Source organism: Cryptosporidium ryanae (assembly GCF_009792415.1).
Source record: "Cryptosporidium ryanae isolate 45019 chromosome Unknown contig_5, whole genome shotgun sequence".
Lineage (NCBI taxonomy): Eukaryota > Apicomplexa > Conoidasida > Eucoccidiorida > Cryptosporidiidae > Cryptosporidium > Cryptosporidium ryanae.
Window position 1 is genome coordinate 278,986 of NW_027125531.1, and position 18,753 is coordinate 297,738.

The window sequence follows — 18,753 nt, forward strand, 5'->3', positions numbered from 1 at the left end:
TCAAAAAATTATTATTTAAGCTAGAAATCAAACGGAAAGCAAGTATAGTGAAAACATGATGTTAAACAAAAGTTCATAGACGAGTTTAGGTGAAAGTAGCTGCCAAACCATTATGTTACTTCTTAATAAAACTATTCCAACCATTGTAAACAGTAGTCTAGACAATAGTATTGACAACACTAGTGCCCTAGAAGATCTTTTATTCCATACATGTTTTACGCTAATTTGAGATGCGAGAGTAAATAAATGAGAAGTAACGAAATAAATTGTCATTATATAGGAAAAAAAAATATTAAATTCTTCAGTTCCAATAAATCCAACATATCCTGGAATTGAATCTAAATCCAATTTAACTCCCAAATTAAATAGGTTGTTTATTGAGGTTAAGTATAATACTGTGACATTCTCGACTCCTCTCAGAGTCTGACTTTTGTTACTTTCTTTTTTTGAATTTATTCTCTCAAACTCTATTAATTGAATAATTGCTGATAGGGAGAATTGAGCCACTATATTGTTTTTTAACATAAATATAGTGACTAAATTATTTGTTATCCATCTATTATTTAAACTGGAGTCATTGTTATATTCCTTGGAAACATTTCCTCTTTTCAAATATTCACTTATCGCATTAACAATAACATTAAATGCCAAAATTACCCCTATTGTTCTTACTATATAGATATTATCTACCCATTTAAACCAAATGTATAGAGGAGAGAGCAATACTAGAAACATATTCAATTTGTTTAGTATGCCTCTATAAAAAAATAAGATCAAATATAAATATAGTATCAATGAGAAAATTGTGAAAAGTTCATTGAAATAATTAAATGGTGATGTATTTTGCCCAAAATTGATGTTTAGATAATAAGTTATCCTTAATAAAAAGAGTTGTATTATTGGAATGAGCATAACCTTAATATTACTCTTCAGACCTAAGAACAATGATATTATTTGGAAAGACGATAATAAAAATCTAACAATCGAATTCTCATTTCTTATAAATCCCGCAGAATAGCTGCAAAATTGAACCAAACAAAGAAAACAAGCTATAGACCATATTGAGCTCCATCTTGACTCTATGCCACTATTAATACTTAAATAATATGCCTTTTTGCAAAAAGCAGTGATTTGAAATCTAAATTTTGCAAATATAAATACCATAAAACATACAATTATGAAACATGTTATTATATTAAAAAAAGGAATGTAAAATCCCAATTTTCCTTCAAATAATGTTATTCCAATCAAGCAAAATAATCCAAAAAATAAAATGGATATTAAGAAGAATAGTATTAATGATTTATTTTCAGTCATTAACTTAGATTGTGAATATGGATCCATTCTCGGAATAATTGAAATTAGAACAAATATTAACAATGAAGTTATTATTAAAAACCCTTCAAAAATTTTAACCCAATCAAATTTTGATCTATCTTTAAACAATATATCCCTAGATGTTTCTGAAATCTTTAAACTTATAGATATGTGTTTTTTATATATACTAACCATATCCTCACTGCGAGTCTCGTTTTTTTCCAGGCTCAAAAGTTTATCATAATTTTTTTTGAACTCTGAAAATAATGTATTAACTTCGTCCTTCTTGTATATTATATTTTGTTTCCTTATTAATTTTTTATAAAGTTGTAGAGCATTATTATGTATTATTTTTGCATAAAGTATCAACTCTTTTAACTCTTCTCCATTATTTGCATGAAAATCTTCATTTTGATCACTGTAGTTATTTCTTTTATGATACTTAAGAACAAAGTCAGAATTAAAAATGCCAAGATTGTTTTCTGGAATTGGAACACCTAGTGATGAAGACAGTACTGGAACAATATCAACTTGATTAATAATTTTAATATTTTTTATTCTCTTTTCAAATGAAAAGGGATTAGAGTCTTGAATCTCCGGCCCGTACCAATCTTCATTTTGATCCATCATTTGTTTAAACGGTAAAGTAGAGAATGCAAAAAAACCAGAGCTAATTTCCCTTATGTCTGGCCCACCATGACCACCATTATCATTCTGACCATGATCTCCAAATAAAAGAAATAATATTTTTTCTTTATTTGAATTAGGGTATTCCTGATTTATATAATTCTCAACTATTTGCACAAATTCCAACTTATTAACACTATTTTTATTTATTAAACCCTCATCAAGTCCCAATAGTTTTAAAATAACATCTTTTGCAAAGTTATCAAATTCTAAAAGTTTTTTTGCCATAAATTCATTATCACTATTACCTATTGCATGTCCTATGTGATCTACACCAATAAGGTGCATGATTAATAGTTTCCAATCATTATACTTTGTGGAAACATCACTTGTCAAGTCAAGGTATTTCTTGCTTTTTTTATAAACGTAATTGTCTAATGAATCGAAGTCAAAAACATTAAAGGAACTATATTTATAGTCATTTGTGATAAACTCTCCAAAAGTATGTGACCAAGTCTCGTCTCCTAAAATAGTTGATGTGCCATTCCTCATTTTCAATCCAGATAGAATATTTGAAGTCTCTTTAGTTTTTTGTGGATTCAAGGAATTACCGAGCTCTAAGAATCCAGGATTTTCTCCGGTCATCAATGCCTTCACTCTAAATGTAGTAAGGGTTGGAAAATCGGATTTGAAATTGTAGAACCTAATGTGATTTCTCAGTTTAGAACTCATCATCAACGAGTTAATATTTTTTAATCTATTGTGATTATATCTATTTGGATTCCTTTTCTCAACATTCAAAAAATCCACTCTCAATGAATCTATTAAAAAAATTAGCACTCTATCGTAAATAGGATCAATTTCAAAACCACTAACCCCTATCTCTTCTTCATCCTTCGCACCATTGTTAACAAGAACTACGTTGCTTTGATCATAATAGAAACCATCAAAAAATAAAATTGCACCAAGCAAAAGTATAACTATGTATATTATTATCTTCACTTGTCTCATCATCGTATTATTAAGAATTTTCACCTTTAGAAACCTATGCCTTCCTAAAAAATCAATAACTTTTTTTTTGCAGACAGCAATATTAAAACCTCTCCACAACCTATTTTAACATAAGAAGGAGATTAATTTTTACATAATTATTTACCTTCCTTTTATTCTCCCAGTAGGACAACCTGGTACCTCTCTAGTTCCTTTGCGTTTCGTGCACCCTTCATTGTTTGATTTAAAATTTTAAAAAATGTAGGCGCCATTATATGTGGAAAGGCGCCGCGGCTTACATTTATTATGTCATGCAATTATTGTATTAGTGTCTGAATTAAGACATGCAATAATAAAACATAGAGATAATAGATTTAAATATAAAACTGAAGAATAGCAAACAAATCAGAATAGTAGTTTTTAAATTCTACTATATAGACAAATATATTTGATATCTAGTTTTTTATTTTATAAGGAGGTAGAAAATAAAATTTGTATTTCAGAAAGATATTTTATTACTTGTCAAATAAAGAGATAAATAACTATTATAATAATAAAACCAATATTAATGCAATTTGACTATGATAATGCTACAACTTTCGGGAATTCTGAAGATCTTAAAAAATTGGAATATGAATTTTCTAAATTAAGAAAAGAGACGGGTTTATTATATGAGAATGAATATGTTAAAGATTTTCTTGAAAATTATCAACGCAATGAGAATGTAAAATCAAGAAACAATTATTTTAGTAGGAAAATTAATAGACCACTTAGTGGAGATGTAAGTTCGAATGAAACGGAAGCTTATAGTTACGACAATGTGACTCCACATAGAGGTAAAAAGGGGCCAACAAATAAGCATAAACCTTTTGCCAACGATTTTAATAATTTTAATGGTAACAAATTAGGAGGAATTACAATATTTTCAAGAAAATATGGTTCTAATGAGAATGTTGATAATGGGATGGTGTCATTGGATAGGAAAGGAGCGAGAGGTGACTTAGTTAAATCTCGAAATAATAGCAGTAAAAACACAAGATTAAAGGAAAAAAAGGTTCGTGAATTTAAAAAAAGAAGTTATCCTAAAGAATTAGATATTAATGGAAGATATTCAAGCTCTGATAACGAAAAATATATGTCCAAATCAGATGAAGAAGACAAAGATGAAATAAATTTGAATAATAAAAATCGTAATTACAGTAAAAAAGACGAGAAAATAATTTATTATCTTAATGGATCGTTAGATGAGGGAAGTGAAACTTATGAATACGAAAGTAAGGGTAAGCTTTATAAGGAGGATGAAAGTGGAACAAATTCTGAAGCTGGGGGTTTGATGGTAAGTAACAACTTTCTTTCAAAAATACCAGGTGGTTCAGAAATAAACTTACTAAACAACAAATTTGAGCAAGGTGAGAAAGAGAAATTAATAAAAAGAATACAATCACTAGAAGTAATAGAGTCTTCACAGAAAATGTTAATATTTGAGACTCAAAATAGAGAACAACAACACAGAATTAGGTGTGAGGAATTGCAAAAGCAATTAGAGTACAAAGAGACAAAGCTTTTACTGTTAAATCAAGATTATGAGTCTCTTAAAAAGGATAATGCTCTTTTAAATGAAGAAAGGGAAATAATTAAAAAAAAGCATACTGAAATGGAATCACATTGGAATAAAGAATACAGTACTCTTTACAAATACAAAGTTGACTACGAGTTTATATATAAACAAAATGAAATTTTAATGGAAGAGAAAAATAGTTTCATAGCTACGATAGAAAGTGATAAGGAAAGATATAGAAGCATGGAACTAAACCATCAAAATTTGCTTTTAAATCTTGATAATTTGGAGAAAAGAAACCATGAAATTGTGGAAAGATGCAGTAAATTACAAGAAGATAATGATTCATTATCCAGAGATTATAACAAATTATTTCAAAAATATACTTCATTATTGTCTGAATATGGGGCAATAAAAAAAAATGAAGAAAAATTAAATTCAAACATTGTAGAATTACAGGACAAAAATAAGAAATTAACAGTTGAAAATAATGATATAATTGAGAAATTTAAATTTTTAAGTATGACAGAGAAAAGTTTGGAGAACACTCAAGAAAAGAATACTGAGCTTGAAAATGAAATTTCTGCTGTAAAGAGGGAAAGAGACATTCTTATTGCAGAAAATAGAATAGTAGAAAAAAAAATAAAAAATAATCAAGAATTGATATATGAATTGAAGAATCAAATTTTTGACTATACATTAGAGAATCAAAAATTAAAGAAGTTAATTAAAGAAACATTAATACCAATATTACCTGTTTCTGAACACAACTCTACAATAGGACATGTTTTAACAGTGCTGAATGCAAAAGAGAACTCAAGATTTTCGGTGAAGTTATTAGAGGAAGAATATTTGAATAATGAATCTAAAGGAAAGGAGGGTACAAAGTGCGATATCAATTATAGTGATATTATTGAAACATGGAAAAATATAGAAAATCCATTTACACCTAGAATAACAAATAAAAGTAACAAACAAATTAATTCATTGGAAAACAACAATCTAAGCACGCTTGAATCAGGTAAAATCGAAAGTAAAACATCCATAAGTGAATCTAGAATTGATAATACAAAAAGAAGTTATTCTAACAAGGTCAAACAATTTGATTTAAATATGAATAAACTTGATAACGTTGCTCCAACTAACTTCTATACAAATGAAATTATTTCAAAATCATGTCCAATGATTTCTGATAATAATAAAGATAAAATTAATGTAGAAAGGGCTTATAAATCATCACCAGATTTTACACATGCTGGACTGGAAGATATTGAAATTGAAAATAATGTACATAAAATTGAAAAGGGAATTAATATTCTTACACCGAGACCTCTAGTAAAAGGTGTAGATGATCACACAGTTCCTGCAATACTACCAATTAAATTAGAAAACAAAATAAGGCATTCACTAGATGATGAGAAAAATATTCCCGTAATACCATTAAATGACGATAATCTGGATGAAACGGACAGTAATGAAAAACATAACATGAATAGTAATTTTGAAGATATGGGCATTAATCTTGTAGAACATGTAGATATAAATGAAAATGAAAACGAAACACAAGAGTGTACTCATATAAATGATTGTATAAAAATGATCGACAATTATGAGAAACAAATGTTATTGTTGAACGTTGAGAAAGTTCAATTAGAATCTGAATTAGCAGTCTTACCAAGAGATAATTGGTCAAAGAATTCAAAAGAAAGAGAGGAAAGAGACAATATTGAAAGAAGGCTAGTTGAAATACAGAATAGTATCTTTAAAGCAAGTTCAAATATAAAAAAAATTAAAGAGAAGCAAAAATATAAAGACAATTAATAATAATATTCGGAAACTAAAGTTTTAGAAAAATATATATATTTATATACGTTAATTATTCACCAATTTTCTACCTTAATCCATTGTAACGCTTAATCATTCGTTCTTCTTCTGCACATCTTATGATCATTTCATCATGGTAATCTGCAGTAATTGATTCAAAGTAACATCCAAACAATGGAAGAAGGATAGATGTTAAAAATGCTAAAATAGCGAATGAATATCCCCAAAAGAACTGTATTTCAGAAGCTGAAGGTGATTTATAGGTAAATTCAGGATATCCAAAATGAACAACACTAAAAAAGGAGTTGATAGCGATCCAAGATCCACCTGCATTAACGTAATATATTGGAAGAGTAATTATTGCAATGAGATTTGAACATCCAAAAAGGGCAATATAAGCATAGGTAAGTTTTATTGAAGGAGTTTTGTACGCCATCAAGAATGTTATAAGTCCAAAAAAAACACATAGAATACAACCAATAATTCCTGCAATCATGACTAAGGATCCAATGTTAAGCATTCTAAAATTATAACAAGCATTTTTTGCATTAGGAAACTGATATTTGTCAATAGAGCATACAACAGAAGCTGCTTCACCGAATGTTCTCCCATTAAAATAATTTAATTTACTACATACAAAGCCCTCCAATCCCAAATTATTAGCATTGGATGAACTAGATAGAGCATTATTGGAGTTGGTAGAATAATAATGTCTGTATCTCAAACTGTTACATTTTGATTTTATAGTAAATCCCCATAGTGAAAGGTTAAATTCAATATAACCTAGGTTTTTTGTTTCATAAATATATTGTTGCCAATTAGTGTTAAATAATGAGGATAACCAAAAAAGAATAACCACTAAAGTTGTTAATGAAAGGTAGATTTTACTGTGACTACCTAATGGCTTTTTGATGCTCTTATACATTAACTTTAATAAGTTTAATCACCTTATCCCTTTTTTATATAATTGCATAAATATATTAATTACAGTTGTAAATATATATTTAACAATACCTGTTTTAAGTTTAAGCAGATTATTTTGTAAAAAAAAATTAAATTTTAGTTGCAGATTTTGTATAAAGTATTGATAAATATATTTTTAAAATTAGTAGTTGTATCGATAATGTATCTATTTACCTATTCTTAATTTTTCAAAATAATTTTGTTTTTATTTCCTTTTTGTTGAGGTTGTTAATTATCTACAATCAATGTCTGCAATTTTTTGGCGCCAGGGCGCCTACTAGAAAATAATAATTTTGCATTGCATGCAAAAGATGAGGTAGTCTTTGAAAAAAATTGAAAAATAAAGAAATTCAGTAGATTGGTAGAGTACATTTTTATGTTATATACTCCGCCTAATAATGGTAGAAATCGAGGAAACAGGATTAAGGTGCCGTTATTCAGATTGCAATTGATTGAAATTTATACCATTTGAATGCAAATGTTGTGGGTCAAAATTTTACATTGACCATGTGGATGAAAAATTTCATAATGTAAACCAAAACTACTAAATAAAAATGTTATTTTTTCATAAAATAATAGAAATACAAGGAAAAGCAATAGTGTCGTTGATTCCATCAATTGTACAATTAAAAATTGTTAAAGAATAGGCATAAAATGTATGAAATGTGTAAAAGTGTTGTGTTCAAAACACATTTACCCCTCAGAACATGAATGTTTTGAAATTAATAACATTTTATCACACACTTAAAATCAAAAAAACAGAACAGCCAATAAATCACCTGATTCTGGTTTTATTGTAAATTTGGGAATAGGATGCGTAGAACTTCCTGTGGACAAATAGGGTAAAATGTTAGGAAGGCGATGATTAAGCCAAAAAGCATAGGAGATTCAAAAATACCAATAAAGGATAGATTGGCAATCGCATTATTTGTCGACAATTAAGTCAAGTGCGGAAAGCCTATAGATAAAAAGCTTCCAGTATGTATATGGGTAAACAGTTCAAAGCCTATAGGATAGAACCTGGAATACATTTCTGGTATGTTAAGAATATCGAAAAACAGAAAAGATAATAAACAGGTTGGGGAAGTGGTGATTTGTGCTTAATATTAATAAATGATAACGGAGAGAGAACAGAGTTAGAGATGAATTCGGAATCACGTAATTATATAAGTGATGGAGATACATTGAATTTACTCTACGCTTGTAGGTAACACATCAAAAAAATGAATACCTACATTGATGAACCTACAGTTAAAACTCACATTCATTTTCAAACCGACACTATCGTAAATTAGATTAGAATTATAATATATATATACATATATATATATTATATAATGGTATATATTATTTGAATATATTATTTATATATTTAGGTTACTATAAAAGTAAATAAAAGACACATGAGTTTAGGCGGTATATCATTTGTGTTTGGGTCCGATAACAAGTGAAATAACGTAAAAACGAAAAAAAAGCGAAAAAAAGGTGTGTAAAGTGAAAAAGGGCTTTTGACGGTGATTAGAAAACTTTATTTTATGTCAGAAGCCAATAATAGGATAATGAATAATGAGTTGTTTATTAATTCCCAAAAGCATTCTATAGTAGGTGGGAATTCAATTCAACCAAATGTCAATGTCATAACGAACCATAAGGATCCGGAGTTAGTAGGAGGATACATAGGAACACAAAAATTAGATGTAAATAGAGATATAAACAGTGGGAAGCAGGGGTTTTATCCTGGTAACATTACATTTAGTCATTCTTGGTTTCCTGAGATTTCAAAAGTACTTTATCAAGTAAGTAACTCAAATTTATCTATTCAAGATAAAAGGGTTAGAATATTGCTATTAATATTCCAATGGATAAGAAAACAACAATGTGAACTTGTAGATCCTGGATTGTTATTCTCTCCAGATGATATAGAAACAGTTTATAACCATGTTTTGGCTTACCAACATTTTTTAACGAAGGAGACTCCAATAGACGATGAATTATTGAAAAAGTGCTTGAACACTGGTTTTTGTAATAAAAAACAAAAATTAGATAATAGGTTTCAATCAAAAAGTATGAATGTTAATTTGTGTAGTAGTAATAATGATTTGAATAACATTATTAAAGATGATGAATTCAGGCCTGATTGGGAATTTATAAATTCTATTATAAAGGAACCTAATAATTTCAGTTACAAGGTACCTTTATCAAGACAAGGTTCTTCAATATCTATGAGAAATCCGAATCAATGGATTGAATACAACAGGAAGGTTGAACAAAACAGAATGGCATTATTAATTAATAGAAGTTCATCGACTAATTCAAGCAATAATAATAATAATTATTATTATAGTAGTAATCCAGCAAATTCATATATGAATAACTCCAGAAATATTAAGAATGAAGATACTAATATGGCTAGTAATAACATCAATATAAAACCTGATAATATTTCAAATGATTTAAACTCGAATAGCAATTTACATACTGATAACCAAATAAAAACGAAAAATGAAGGAAACACAATTGAAAGTAAAGTTGTAGATAAAAATGAGGACTTGACATTTAGAATATCTAAATTGCTAAATTTTCAACAGTACATAAGAAACCAGGTAATAGTTTCGAGATACTTAGAAGAGATGAATCCTCTACTGCCCCAATTAAAAAATGTTACTGCTCGTGATGCAAGAAAAAACAAGGCATTGTATCATGCTAGAATGGATGGTTTAAAATATATAAAAACTACGGACGATATAAAAAGACAAAGAAGACAATTTATTTCGGAAGTGCTGAAGTATTCAAAGAAATTTGTAGATATTCATAGAGAAAATCAAAGAAGTATAAGAAGACTCTGTTCTCATGTTTTGAGGCATACGAGCAATAAGGAAAGGAGAGATCAAAATATGGAACAACAGATGCAGAAAGCGAGGTTGAATGCTTTAAGAGCTCAAGATGAGGAAGCATACTTACGTTTATTACATGAGGCGAAAAATGAGAGATTACTTGAACTTGTTCAACAAACTGAAGAATATATGAATAAACTTGGGGCACTAGTAATGGAACATAGGAAACAAGCTGGTTCATTATTGGATTACGATATGTACAGAGAAGAGGAATATCAATCTGAAAAAGTTGATAGCAATAACGAGAAGCATTTATGTACGTGTTGTTCGTCATTAGAAAAAGATAAAAAAGGAAATGAAAATGTTAGAGATTATGATGAAGTATCAGATGGTAATCAATTAAATCAAGAAAGAATGGGTGCTGGTCGTGTAAATGTCAGTGAAGTTAAAATGGAAGATGAAAATAGGTGTGAATGTAATTCTAAAGATTGTACCTGCTCAATATCAATAAGTAATTGTAAATGTTCTTCTGAAATGTGTTGTTCAAAAAAAGTGAACAACAAAAGTCCTGCGCCATTGATAAAAGCAAAGGAAAGGTATTTCCAAGTAACTCACATGGTTCAAGAACAGATAACAGAACAACCTAAATGTTTGAAGGGAGGACAACTTAGAGAATATCAAATGAAAGGACTAGAATGGTTAGTGTCTCTTTACAATAACAATTTGAACGGTATACTGGCAGATGCGATGGGTCTCGGAAAAACGGTTCAGACAGTAAGTGTTTTAGCACACATATATGAGAAAAGAGGAAATAGGGGTCCACATTTGATAATAGCACCATTATCTACATTACATGGGAACTGGGAAAACGAATTTAATAAGTGGTTACCTGACTTTGTTAAAGTTATTTACGAAGGAAATAAAGAGACTAGAAAACAAATAAGATCAAAGTATATGACAGGTGAGGCAAAATTTCATGTACTACTTACAACTGATGCATTTATAATGAAAGATAAACACTACTTGAGAAAGTTTGACTGGGAATATATAATAGTAGATGAAGCACATAGATTAAAGAATCCAAAAAGTAAGTTGGTTCAGATATTAAATAGTGGTTTTAGAGCAAAGCATAGGTTGGCATTGACTGGAACGCCATTACAAAATGATCTACAAGAAGTTTGGGCATTATTAAATTACTTAATGCCAAGTATATTTAATTCGTCAGATACGTTCCAACAGTGGTTTAATGAACCACTTTCATCAATTAAATCTACAAGTAGAAATGGAACAGGGTCTGATTCAGGTATAGTCCCATTAGATATAAGTGAAGAGGAGCAGTTATTGATTGTAGATCGTCTGCATAAGGTCTTAAGACCGTTCCTATTACGTAGAGAGAAAATACAGGTGGCAAACGAAGTCCCCCCAAAATTAGAGGAAATACTATGGTGTCCATTAAGTGGTCTACAACAACATCTATACAAAGAGTTAGAAAGCAATGAAAATTCAGGACCAAATGTTTTAATGCAATTGAGGAAAGTTTGTAACCATCCATTTTTATTTTCTACGGAACTTCAATATCCATCTGATGAGAGTATTGTTCGTGTATGTGGAAAATTTGTAATGTTAGACAGTATATTACCAAAGTTAAGAGCAGCTGGACACAGGGTATTGATATTTAGTCAAATGACTAAATTACTAACATTATTGGAAATATTTTTGTCACTTAGGAATATGTCGTTTTTAAGATTAGATGGTACTACATTATCAGAAGATAGACAAGAGAGTTTGAAACTATTTAATGCTGAAGATAGTCCATATTTTGTATTTTTACTATCAACTAAAGCAGGAGGATTTGGTATAAATTTGCAATCTGCAGACACTGTGATATTATTCGATTCTGATTGGAATCCCCAAAATGACGAACAAGCACAAAGCAGAGCACACAGAATTGGTCAAAAACGAGAAGTATTGACACTTCGTTTTGTAACACCTGATACTGTAGAAGAAAGAATAATGACAACAGCTGGAATAAAACTAGATAAAGATGCACTTATTATTAAATCGGGAATGTATTATGATATGTATGATGGTGACGACTTAGAACAAAAAAGAAAGGAAAAGATTCAGGAAATATTAAGAAAGCAGAGGCAAAAGGAAGTTGTTAATTGTTATTATGATTCAGATCGGTTAAATAGAATTATTGCGAGATCTGATAGGGATCTTGAAATATTTGAAAGAGTAGATCGTATGAGGAAAATGTGCCATATTCCAGGATTAATAGTTGATCCCATTCTTCCACCATGTTTATTCGATTGGAAAAAACAAGCAAAAATATCAAAGATCACTGTTGAGAATATACAGAAAGCTGAAGAGTTATGGAAAATATGTTATACTTCTGGAGATCCATGGGTTGTATATCCAAATAAGAGGAATAAAAAATACATAAAAGAGATAGCAAAAATACATAAATCATCATCTGCAGTAAATACATTATATCTTAATAATTGTGATAACAATGGTATTTCTAGAAGTGATAGTAAAAATTCACAGAAAGATAATTTGATAAAAACTAGATCTAGATTACAACAAGAAAAAGAAGAAAATAGCAACAGCGAATATAATAAGGATAATGATAACGACACAATTAATGATATAGAATTGGATCAAGAAACATTGTCTTGCGTTTTTGATATGGAAAAAAATACAGAAAATGAAAATAATACAAAAGATGAGTTCAACCCCGTGAATAGCGATATTATAAAAGGAATACTAGAACAGGAACAAATAACACAAGAAGAGATTGAATATAGAAAAGACACACTGAATAATTCAATACTAAAAGCATGTGAATTAGCAATGAAAATACCAGAATACGAAGCTTATATAGCATTACCTCCTCAAACTACGTTTCCAGATTATTATCAAATAATAACAAAACCTGTATGTCTTCAACATATAAAACAATTTGCTAAAAAGAAGGAATTTACTTCCTTACACAAGTTAGAAAAGTATTTAGAACGTTTAGCAACGAATGCAAAAACATATAATGGAATTACACATTATCTATATCATTCAGCTCTTCATTTAATAAATACTGTAATGATGGAAGTCAGAAAAAGAGTATCAGTTGCTTATTATACATACAAACTTCCTGAAGGTCATATTAGAGACAACGAAGCCAAGCAATTATTAGATGGGTTAAACTCTGTTTCAGATACTGATTTCAATAAAAGGCACATGTTGGTTCCTGATGTTGGAGATGATGATGACGACGATGATGATGAAAAAGAGGATGAAGAAGATTACTATGAGATCAGAGTTGATAATGTGGATAGTAGAGACAGTAGTGAAAATTTTAGTTACAAACAGGAAGATTTCAATAAGAGTAAGGATAAAGACAACAAAAAGTCAGATACAAATGGAAATAAGAATGAAAAATAGTATCCATATATTTCGGTCATTTAATAATTTTACTGATATTAACAATTTAATACTATACACTTAAACATCGGAAAATTTAACATTTTAGAGATATTAATCCAGACCTGGACCTCGAGTATAAATGTCTATAAAAAAAATATTGTTTAACTTGTCATTAAAAAAATATTATATCTTTATACAAGTATTAGTTTTTTGTTATTCAATAAAATTCTATTAATTGAATCTAATTCTTAGGAAATACAAGAGAATTAAAAACACTTGAAAGTATTATTAATTAATAATTAAAATAAATGGTATTTTTTTTTGTGTGGTTTGGGTACAATTATTAAAGGTTTTTTCTTTTAAAATTTATATATAATTAATTGCTAACTCTATTATAATATTAAAATTGTAGTAGCTTAATTAAATGAAATAATTTTTAATTATTTTTTTTTTATCATAAATTTTAGTTTTTAGTGAATTAGTGTTTAATATGATGATTTGGTTAACAACTTTAGTTGTGATATTGTCCTTGTTACTTATAAGTATTTTTTTCTCAGGATATATAAGATACAGTGAATACGCTCCAATAGAGGATATAAGAATTTTTCTGAAGGATGGTTATATTTCATTGTCACTGTTTGAATTACTATTGGGATTAAGTGGACTAATTAGTGTAAAGAATCAGTTGGTTATACAGTTTTTAAATTGGTGGATATTTTGTCAGGGAAGTAAAAAGTATCCTTACATATTTAAAATAAATTCTTTTTTTCCAATAAAAATGGCATTTATGACATTAATCAAGGCTGTTATTATTATTAAAAGTTCGTTTAAAATTCCATACGTTTGTTTAGTATTTCCATATTTACTAATAACAATTTGTGTTTTACCACTACTATTTGCATTTTCTTATCCATTTGAAGATTCAGTAAGTTTAGTTTATTATAAAGAGATATATGTTTTTATAAATTCATTTCAATTACAACTAAATCACACAGAAGCTCGAAAATGTAGTTTGGGACAGTAGCAGTGAAGAAGATATTATTTTAACGACAATAAAAATTATTACTGATAACAAAAGTAGAAATGAATATAAATTGTATATTACCAATAAGTTTAAAAGGTAAGTTAAAAATTCATACAGTTGGAGTAAGTGTGTCAATATTTAACTATTAATAAATCATAAATCAAATACACATAGAGTTACCTCAAATTTATACAGAAGAAATAACATCATTCGCAAATTAGTATCAAGTCTCCCTGAAAATACTAAATCCTTTATTATTTCAAAAGTATCAGTTCAAGAAATTTAGATGAATTGTTACACAAATGAAACAAATAATCATTGTTATATTTTAAACGGCAAATAATCTTTAATATGAATAGCAACAATTTAGTTAATTAATTCTCATATAATTTTATACTTATGTTTATTATTTCTTGACCAAACGATAAAATTAACATTTGAATTTTGATATTTTTTCGTGCGGATCCATATGATCATGTAATAAAACTAAATATGTAATTTTGGCGCTGAGAAAGGTTAAATACTTAAATAATAAAATGTGAGCAGATATTGTAACCAAGAATACGCGTTTTTTTAACTAGTTTAAATCAGAACAGATAATGGAATTCAAAAGTGTTAAAGGTTATATTAGGATACCTATTAATACTGATATTTCTGATGAATTGATAACGAATAATATTGAAAACAAAGTACTAAGTATAAGACTCACTTTAGATATTGCTGGTAGCTACGGCTTAAACATAGGTATGTTTATTTATCGAACAATTATACACGCATAATTGAAATCCTTTCATAGAAATTCCAAATGATTACTTTCAACTAGTAAATAATGTAGTGAATGTAAGTTAAAATGATTAATTAATTGTATACCGAAAAAAAAATTTTATACTGTAATGACAATATTGTGATAACAATTTTATAGTGATATATTTATTATATTATCTAAATTATTTCTATGATATTAAAGTCGTACTACAGTTCAATAAAATTTGTTTTTTTCTGCTATACATAACAGAAAACATTCGGAATATATTTATTATTGTTGATTTTATTAACATTTTTATTGAAATACTTTTTTCATAGCAGATAAAAGACATATATAGAGTTCTTCCACTTCAGAGTGAGTTACTGGACAACATTGGAGTAATTGAAATATTTGTATCAACAGGAAATAGTATAAAAAAGGTTCGTTCAACATTAAATTCCTGTGATTTTAATAATCTATTCATAATGCTTGCACAAAAAAAATATGTGTCGTCATATTTTGACAATAGGCTGTTTATTTTAAATTTCTCGAGAGTGATAAAGAAAAAGTGAATGAGGAGAATGTACTGATATGCATTCACTAATACGTATATTTTGATGGTTATGATACAGTATTTTAATTAATTAATCGCTATTAATGTTTTAGCTTTCTTATTTCAATAATATGAATTTAATAATTGATCTTTTTATTTTAGCGTTTCTATTTTTTAGCCTATTCCATTTCGTTACCTGTATTTAGTAAATAAAATAATTTTAGATTGAAAGCGCGCGCGCCTATCAGTGTCTTTGAAATGGCTTAAAAGTGGGAGTGAACAGGATAAGTGAAAAAAGTAAGGACTGGGATGATGAGAGTTGTCAGGGAGTGTTTAATATTTTTAGGAATAATTTTAATATGGGAAAAGGTTTTATAACAGAATTGTTCTGTTATAGGAATATTTGGGTGTGTTAAAATATACACATGTAACAATAATATTCCTATAGTATCTCTGGAAATAGAAATGAGCAAAAGAAAAAAAGATATATTAAATTTCTTCGATAGTTTGTATCCATTCAACGTTGGTTTGATTTTTGAAGCATTTTCTAAAATTAATGCAAAAGAACTTAGAATATTTAAGCCTATTTGGGCATATGATAGGTGTAAAACACAATTCCATGAAAGGAAAAGAAAAAAGAATTTAGGAAAACAGTATAGAAATAGGAAAAGTTATGAAGAAATAATATTGGAATATAATGAATTTGTTATGTATGTATCTGAAAATATAACTAATTTCAATTTGAGAGATATAGGTTATTTGCCAAGTTTGAACCTGGATATTATTTTGGAAAGAATGCGTGACAACGAAGGTGACATTATAACAAAAAATTATTATATTATTTCAATTTTAAGAATTCATATTGTGAGTTGTTTAGGCTCTTCAATTTCTTTGGGAGAACCGAATAAAAGAATACAATGGCTCATCAATATATTCAATAAATATAATGTTGAAATGAATGATTTGTTTCAATACATTGAGTATAACGATCTTATTCAATTATTTGGTACTGTTCTTAAATTTGTGAGTGGAATTGAGGGTTATTTGAAGTGTAAGAAAAAGACTAAATTTGTAGTTGATATTTTAGGGCAATGTGAATCCAAAATAGAGAGGCATTTTAATTCAATTGTTAGATTTTTTCCAGAAATTCTGGAAAATGACGAAAAATTTGACGAATTAAATTCTCCAATAGGCAATGTTTTGTTACCTATAAATGATGAAGAATTGTCGCCTGGTCGTTTCAATCCACTTTCATCATTGAATAGTTTTTCGGAAGAGGATATGATATCTAAATTTAATTTTTTAACTCAAAATCAAGTAAAATTTGCGACTATACAGGACGACGGAAAGGTATGTGGTGAATATTTAACTGATGTCACTATAAATAAAGATCTGAATTGCTATAGAAGTTTAATTCCTTATTACTGGTGTTTTATTAATAGTGAGAACAACCTTGTCAAGTCAGATTTTGAATTTAATTCGTTGAATTTGGCAAGAGAAAATTTTTTGGAAGTAAATAAGTGGAGGGGTTGTTATTTACTAAACAACTTAATTAATAAGGATAATTCATTTGCGTCTATTGTGCTGTCATTTAGTGCGAAAAATACAAACATTAATAATCTTGATTTTCCTAGGATACTCAAAGCACTATCTTTAAATATCGGTATTTGTGTTAAAATTAATAATGGTCATGATATATATAGACATATATTTTCCTTAAATATAAATTCTATATTAGATCCAAATAAGCTTTATTTACAAAATAAGTATAATGGCGTCTCTGTATTAGATCTAAATCATTATAAACGACTCTGTATAACTACAACCGACCCAAAAAATTCGAAAACTTTGAACTTTAATGTAATCTGGTCAATTAACATAAATGATGATAATAAATTCATGTTTATTGAAATTTGTGATTATCTTTCAATACATGTCGCGTTGAACGATGATATTTTTTCAGAGTCAAATTACAACTCAAAAAGTAGTATTCATAAATGCGAAAATAAAAGCAAAAGAGGAGGTTATTTTAATAACAAAAATGACAGAGTCACTAACAATTCGAATAGTAATAATACTGATAATAAAGAAACTTTATTCTTTCCTACTATTTATCTTAATAATGAATACTTTGATTTTAGTGCGAACGTATTACTTTCATGTCCACTATTATATCTCCAACATGAAAAAATAAAGGATGAGACATCAATTCTTTCATTTAATACTATGAGAGGTTCCAGAACTATTAACAAAATGAACATCAACACTATAAAACGGCAGTCAGGAGCACCTAAAAGGGTAACGAGACTCAGACCATCAGGATCAGACACTTGTTTTACAAATCATACAAATAAAATTAATATTAATACGTCTTTTTCATCTCTATGTCATCCCAAATTTGGAATGGCCAGCCATAAAGATGATGATTTATTCTCACCAACTCATTTAACCTCATATACCTCCACAAATACAGGCAGATTAAGAAGCAATTACAAACTAGATAAAATAAAAACAAATTCAAGAAGAATGAAGTCATATTCTTCCCACAATAAAAACATGTATGGGAAGTCTAATATTGATAACTTAATTATTGCTTCACGTGACGGGGTTTCTCTGATAAAAGAGCAGGAGAGTAAAGAAATTCGAAGTCAAACTACCACAAAAATATCAAGGAGATGGGGTCATTTCCCCACAATCAAGAGTATTAAGAAACTCTCTCAAGGATATAATATATCAGGAAAGTTTTTGGCCGACTATCTTAATAACCTTACTAGTTTTATTTATAAGCGTTTCTCTATATAAATGCATTTTTTCGTATAGAATACCCGCTCCTTATACGCGCCTACTGTTATGGCGCTGCTTTTTTTAGACGTTATGGTCTCGCCGATACATAAG

General features: G+C 28.4%; 7 protein-coding genes across 7 annotated transcripts; 5 read left to right on the plus strand and 2 right to left on the minus strand.

Moving 5' to 3' along the window:
- Positions 1–27: 27 nt before the first annotated feature.
- FG386_002601 (uncharacterized protein) lies at positions 28–2,958 on the minus strand (the record flags this gene model as incomplete). The annotated part of the gene is made up of 1 exon (XM_067342050.1): positions 28–2,958. One exon carries the CDS (start codon positions 2,956–2,958, stop codon positions 28–30), a length of 2,931 nt encoding a protein of 976 aa, XP_067197655.1.
- A 544-nt stretch (positions 2,959–3,502) lies between these two features.
- Positions 3,503–6,313, plus strand: FG386_002602 (uncharacterized protein; the record flags this gene model as incomplete). The annotated part of the gene is made up of 1 exon (XM_067342051.1): positions 3,503–6,313. The coding sequence occupies one exon, from the start codon at positions 3,503–3,505 to the stop codon at positions 6,311–6,313; it is 2,811 nt and encodes a 936-aa protein (XP_067197656.1).
- A 70-nt stretch (positions 6,314–6,383) lies between these two features.
- On the minus strand, positions 6,384–7,241 carry FG386_002603 (uncharacterized protein; the record flags this gene model as incomplete). The annotated part of the gene is made up of 1 exon (XM_067342052.1): positions 6,384–7,241. The coding sequence occupies one exon, from the start codon at positions 7,239–7,241 to the stop codon at positions 6,384–6,386; it is 858 nt and encodes a 285-aa protein (XP_067197657.1).
- Positions 7,242–8,814: 1,573 nt separating this feature from the next.
- On the plus strand, positions 8,815–13,554 carry FG386_002604 (brahma like protein with a HSA domain; the record flags this gene model as incomplete). Its single annotated transcript, XM_067342053.1, has 1 exon — positions 8,815–13,554. The coding sequence occupies one exon, from the start codon at positions 8,815–8,817 to the stop codon at positions 13,552–13,554; it is 4,740 nt and encodes a 1,579-aa protein (XP_067197658.1).
- Positions 13,555–14,026: 472 nt separating this feature from the next.
- Positions 14,027–14,846, plus strand: FG386_002605 (uncharacterized protein; the record flags this gene model as incomplete). The annotated part of the gene is made up of 3 exons (XM_067342054.1): positions 14,027–14,461; positions 14,532–14,656; positions 14,735–14,846. The coding sequence occupies 3 exons, from the start codon at positions 14,027–14,029 to the stop codon at positions 14,844–14,846; spliced, it is 672 nt and encodes a 223-aa protein (XP_067197659.1).
- A 313-nt stretch (positions 14,847–15,159) lies between these two features.
- On the plus strand, positions 15,160–15,877 carry FG386_002606 (uncharacterized protein; the record flags this gene model as incomplete). Its single annotated transcript, XM_067342055.1, has 3 exons — positions 15,160–15,304; positions 15,357–15,400; positions 15,644–15,877. 3 exons carry the CDS (start codon positions 15,160–15,162, stop codon positions 15,875–15,877), a joined length of 423 nt encoding a protein of 140 aa, XP_067197660.1.
- A 446-nt stretch (positions 15,878–16,323) lies between these two features.
- Positions 16,324–18,660, plus strand: FG386_002608 (uncharacterized protein; the record flags this gene model as incomplete). The annotated part of the gene is made up of 1 exon (XM_067342057.1): positions 16,324–18,660. One exon carries the CDS (start codon positions 16,324–16,326, stop codon positions 18,658–18,660), a length of 2,337 nt encoding a protein of 778 aa, XP_067197662.1.
- Positions 18,661–18,753: the final 93 nt, after the last annotated feature.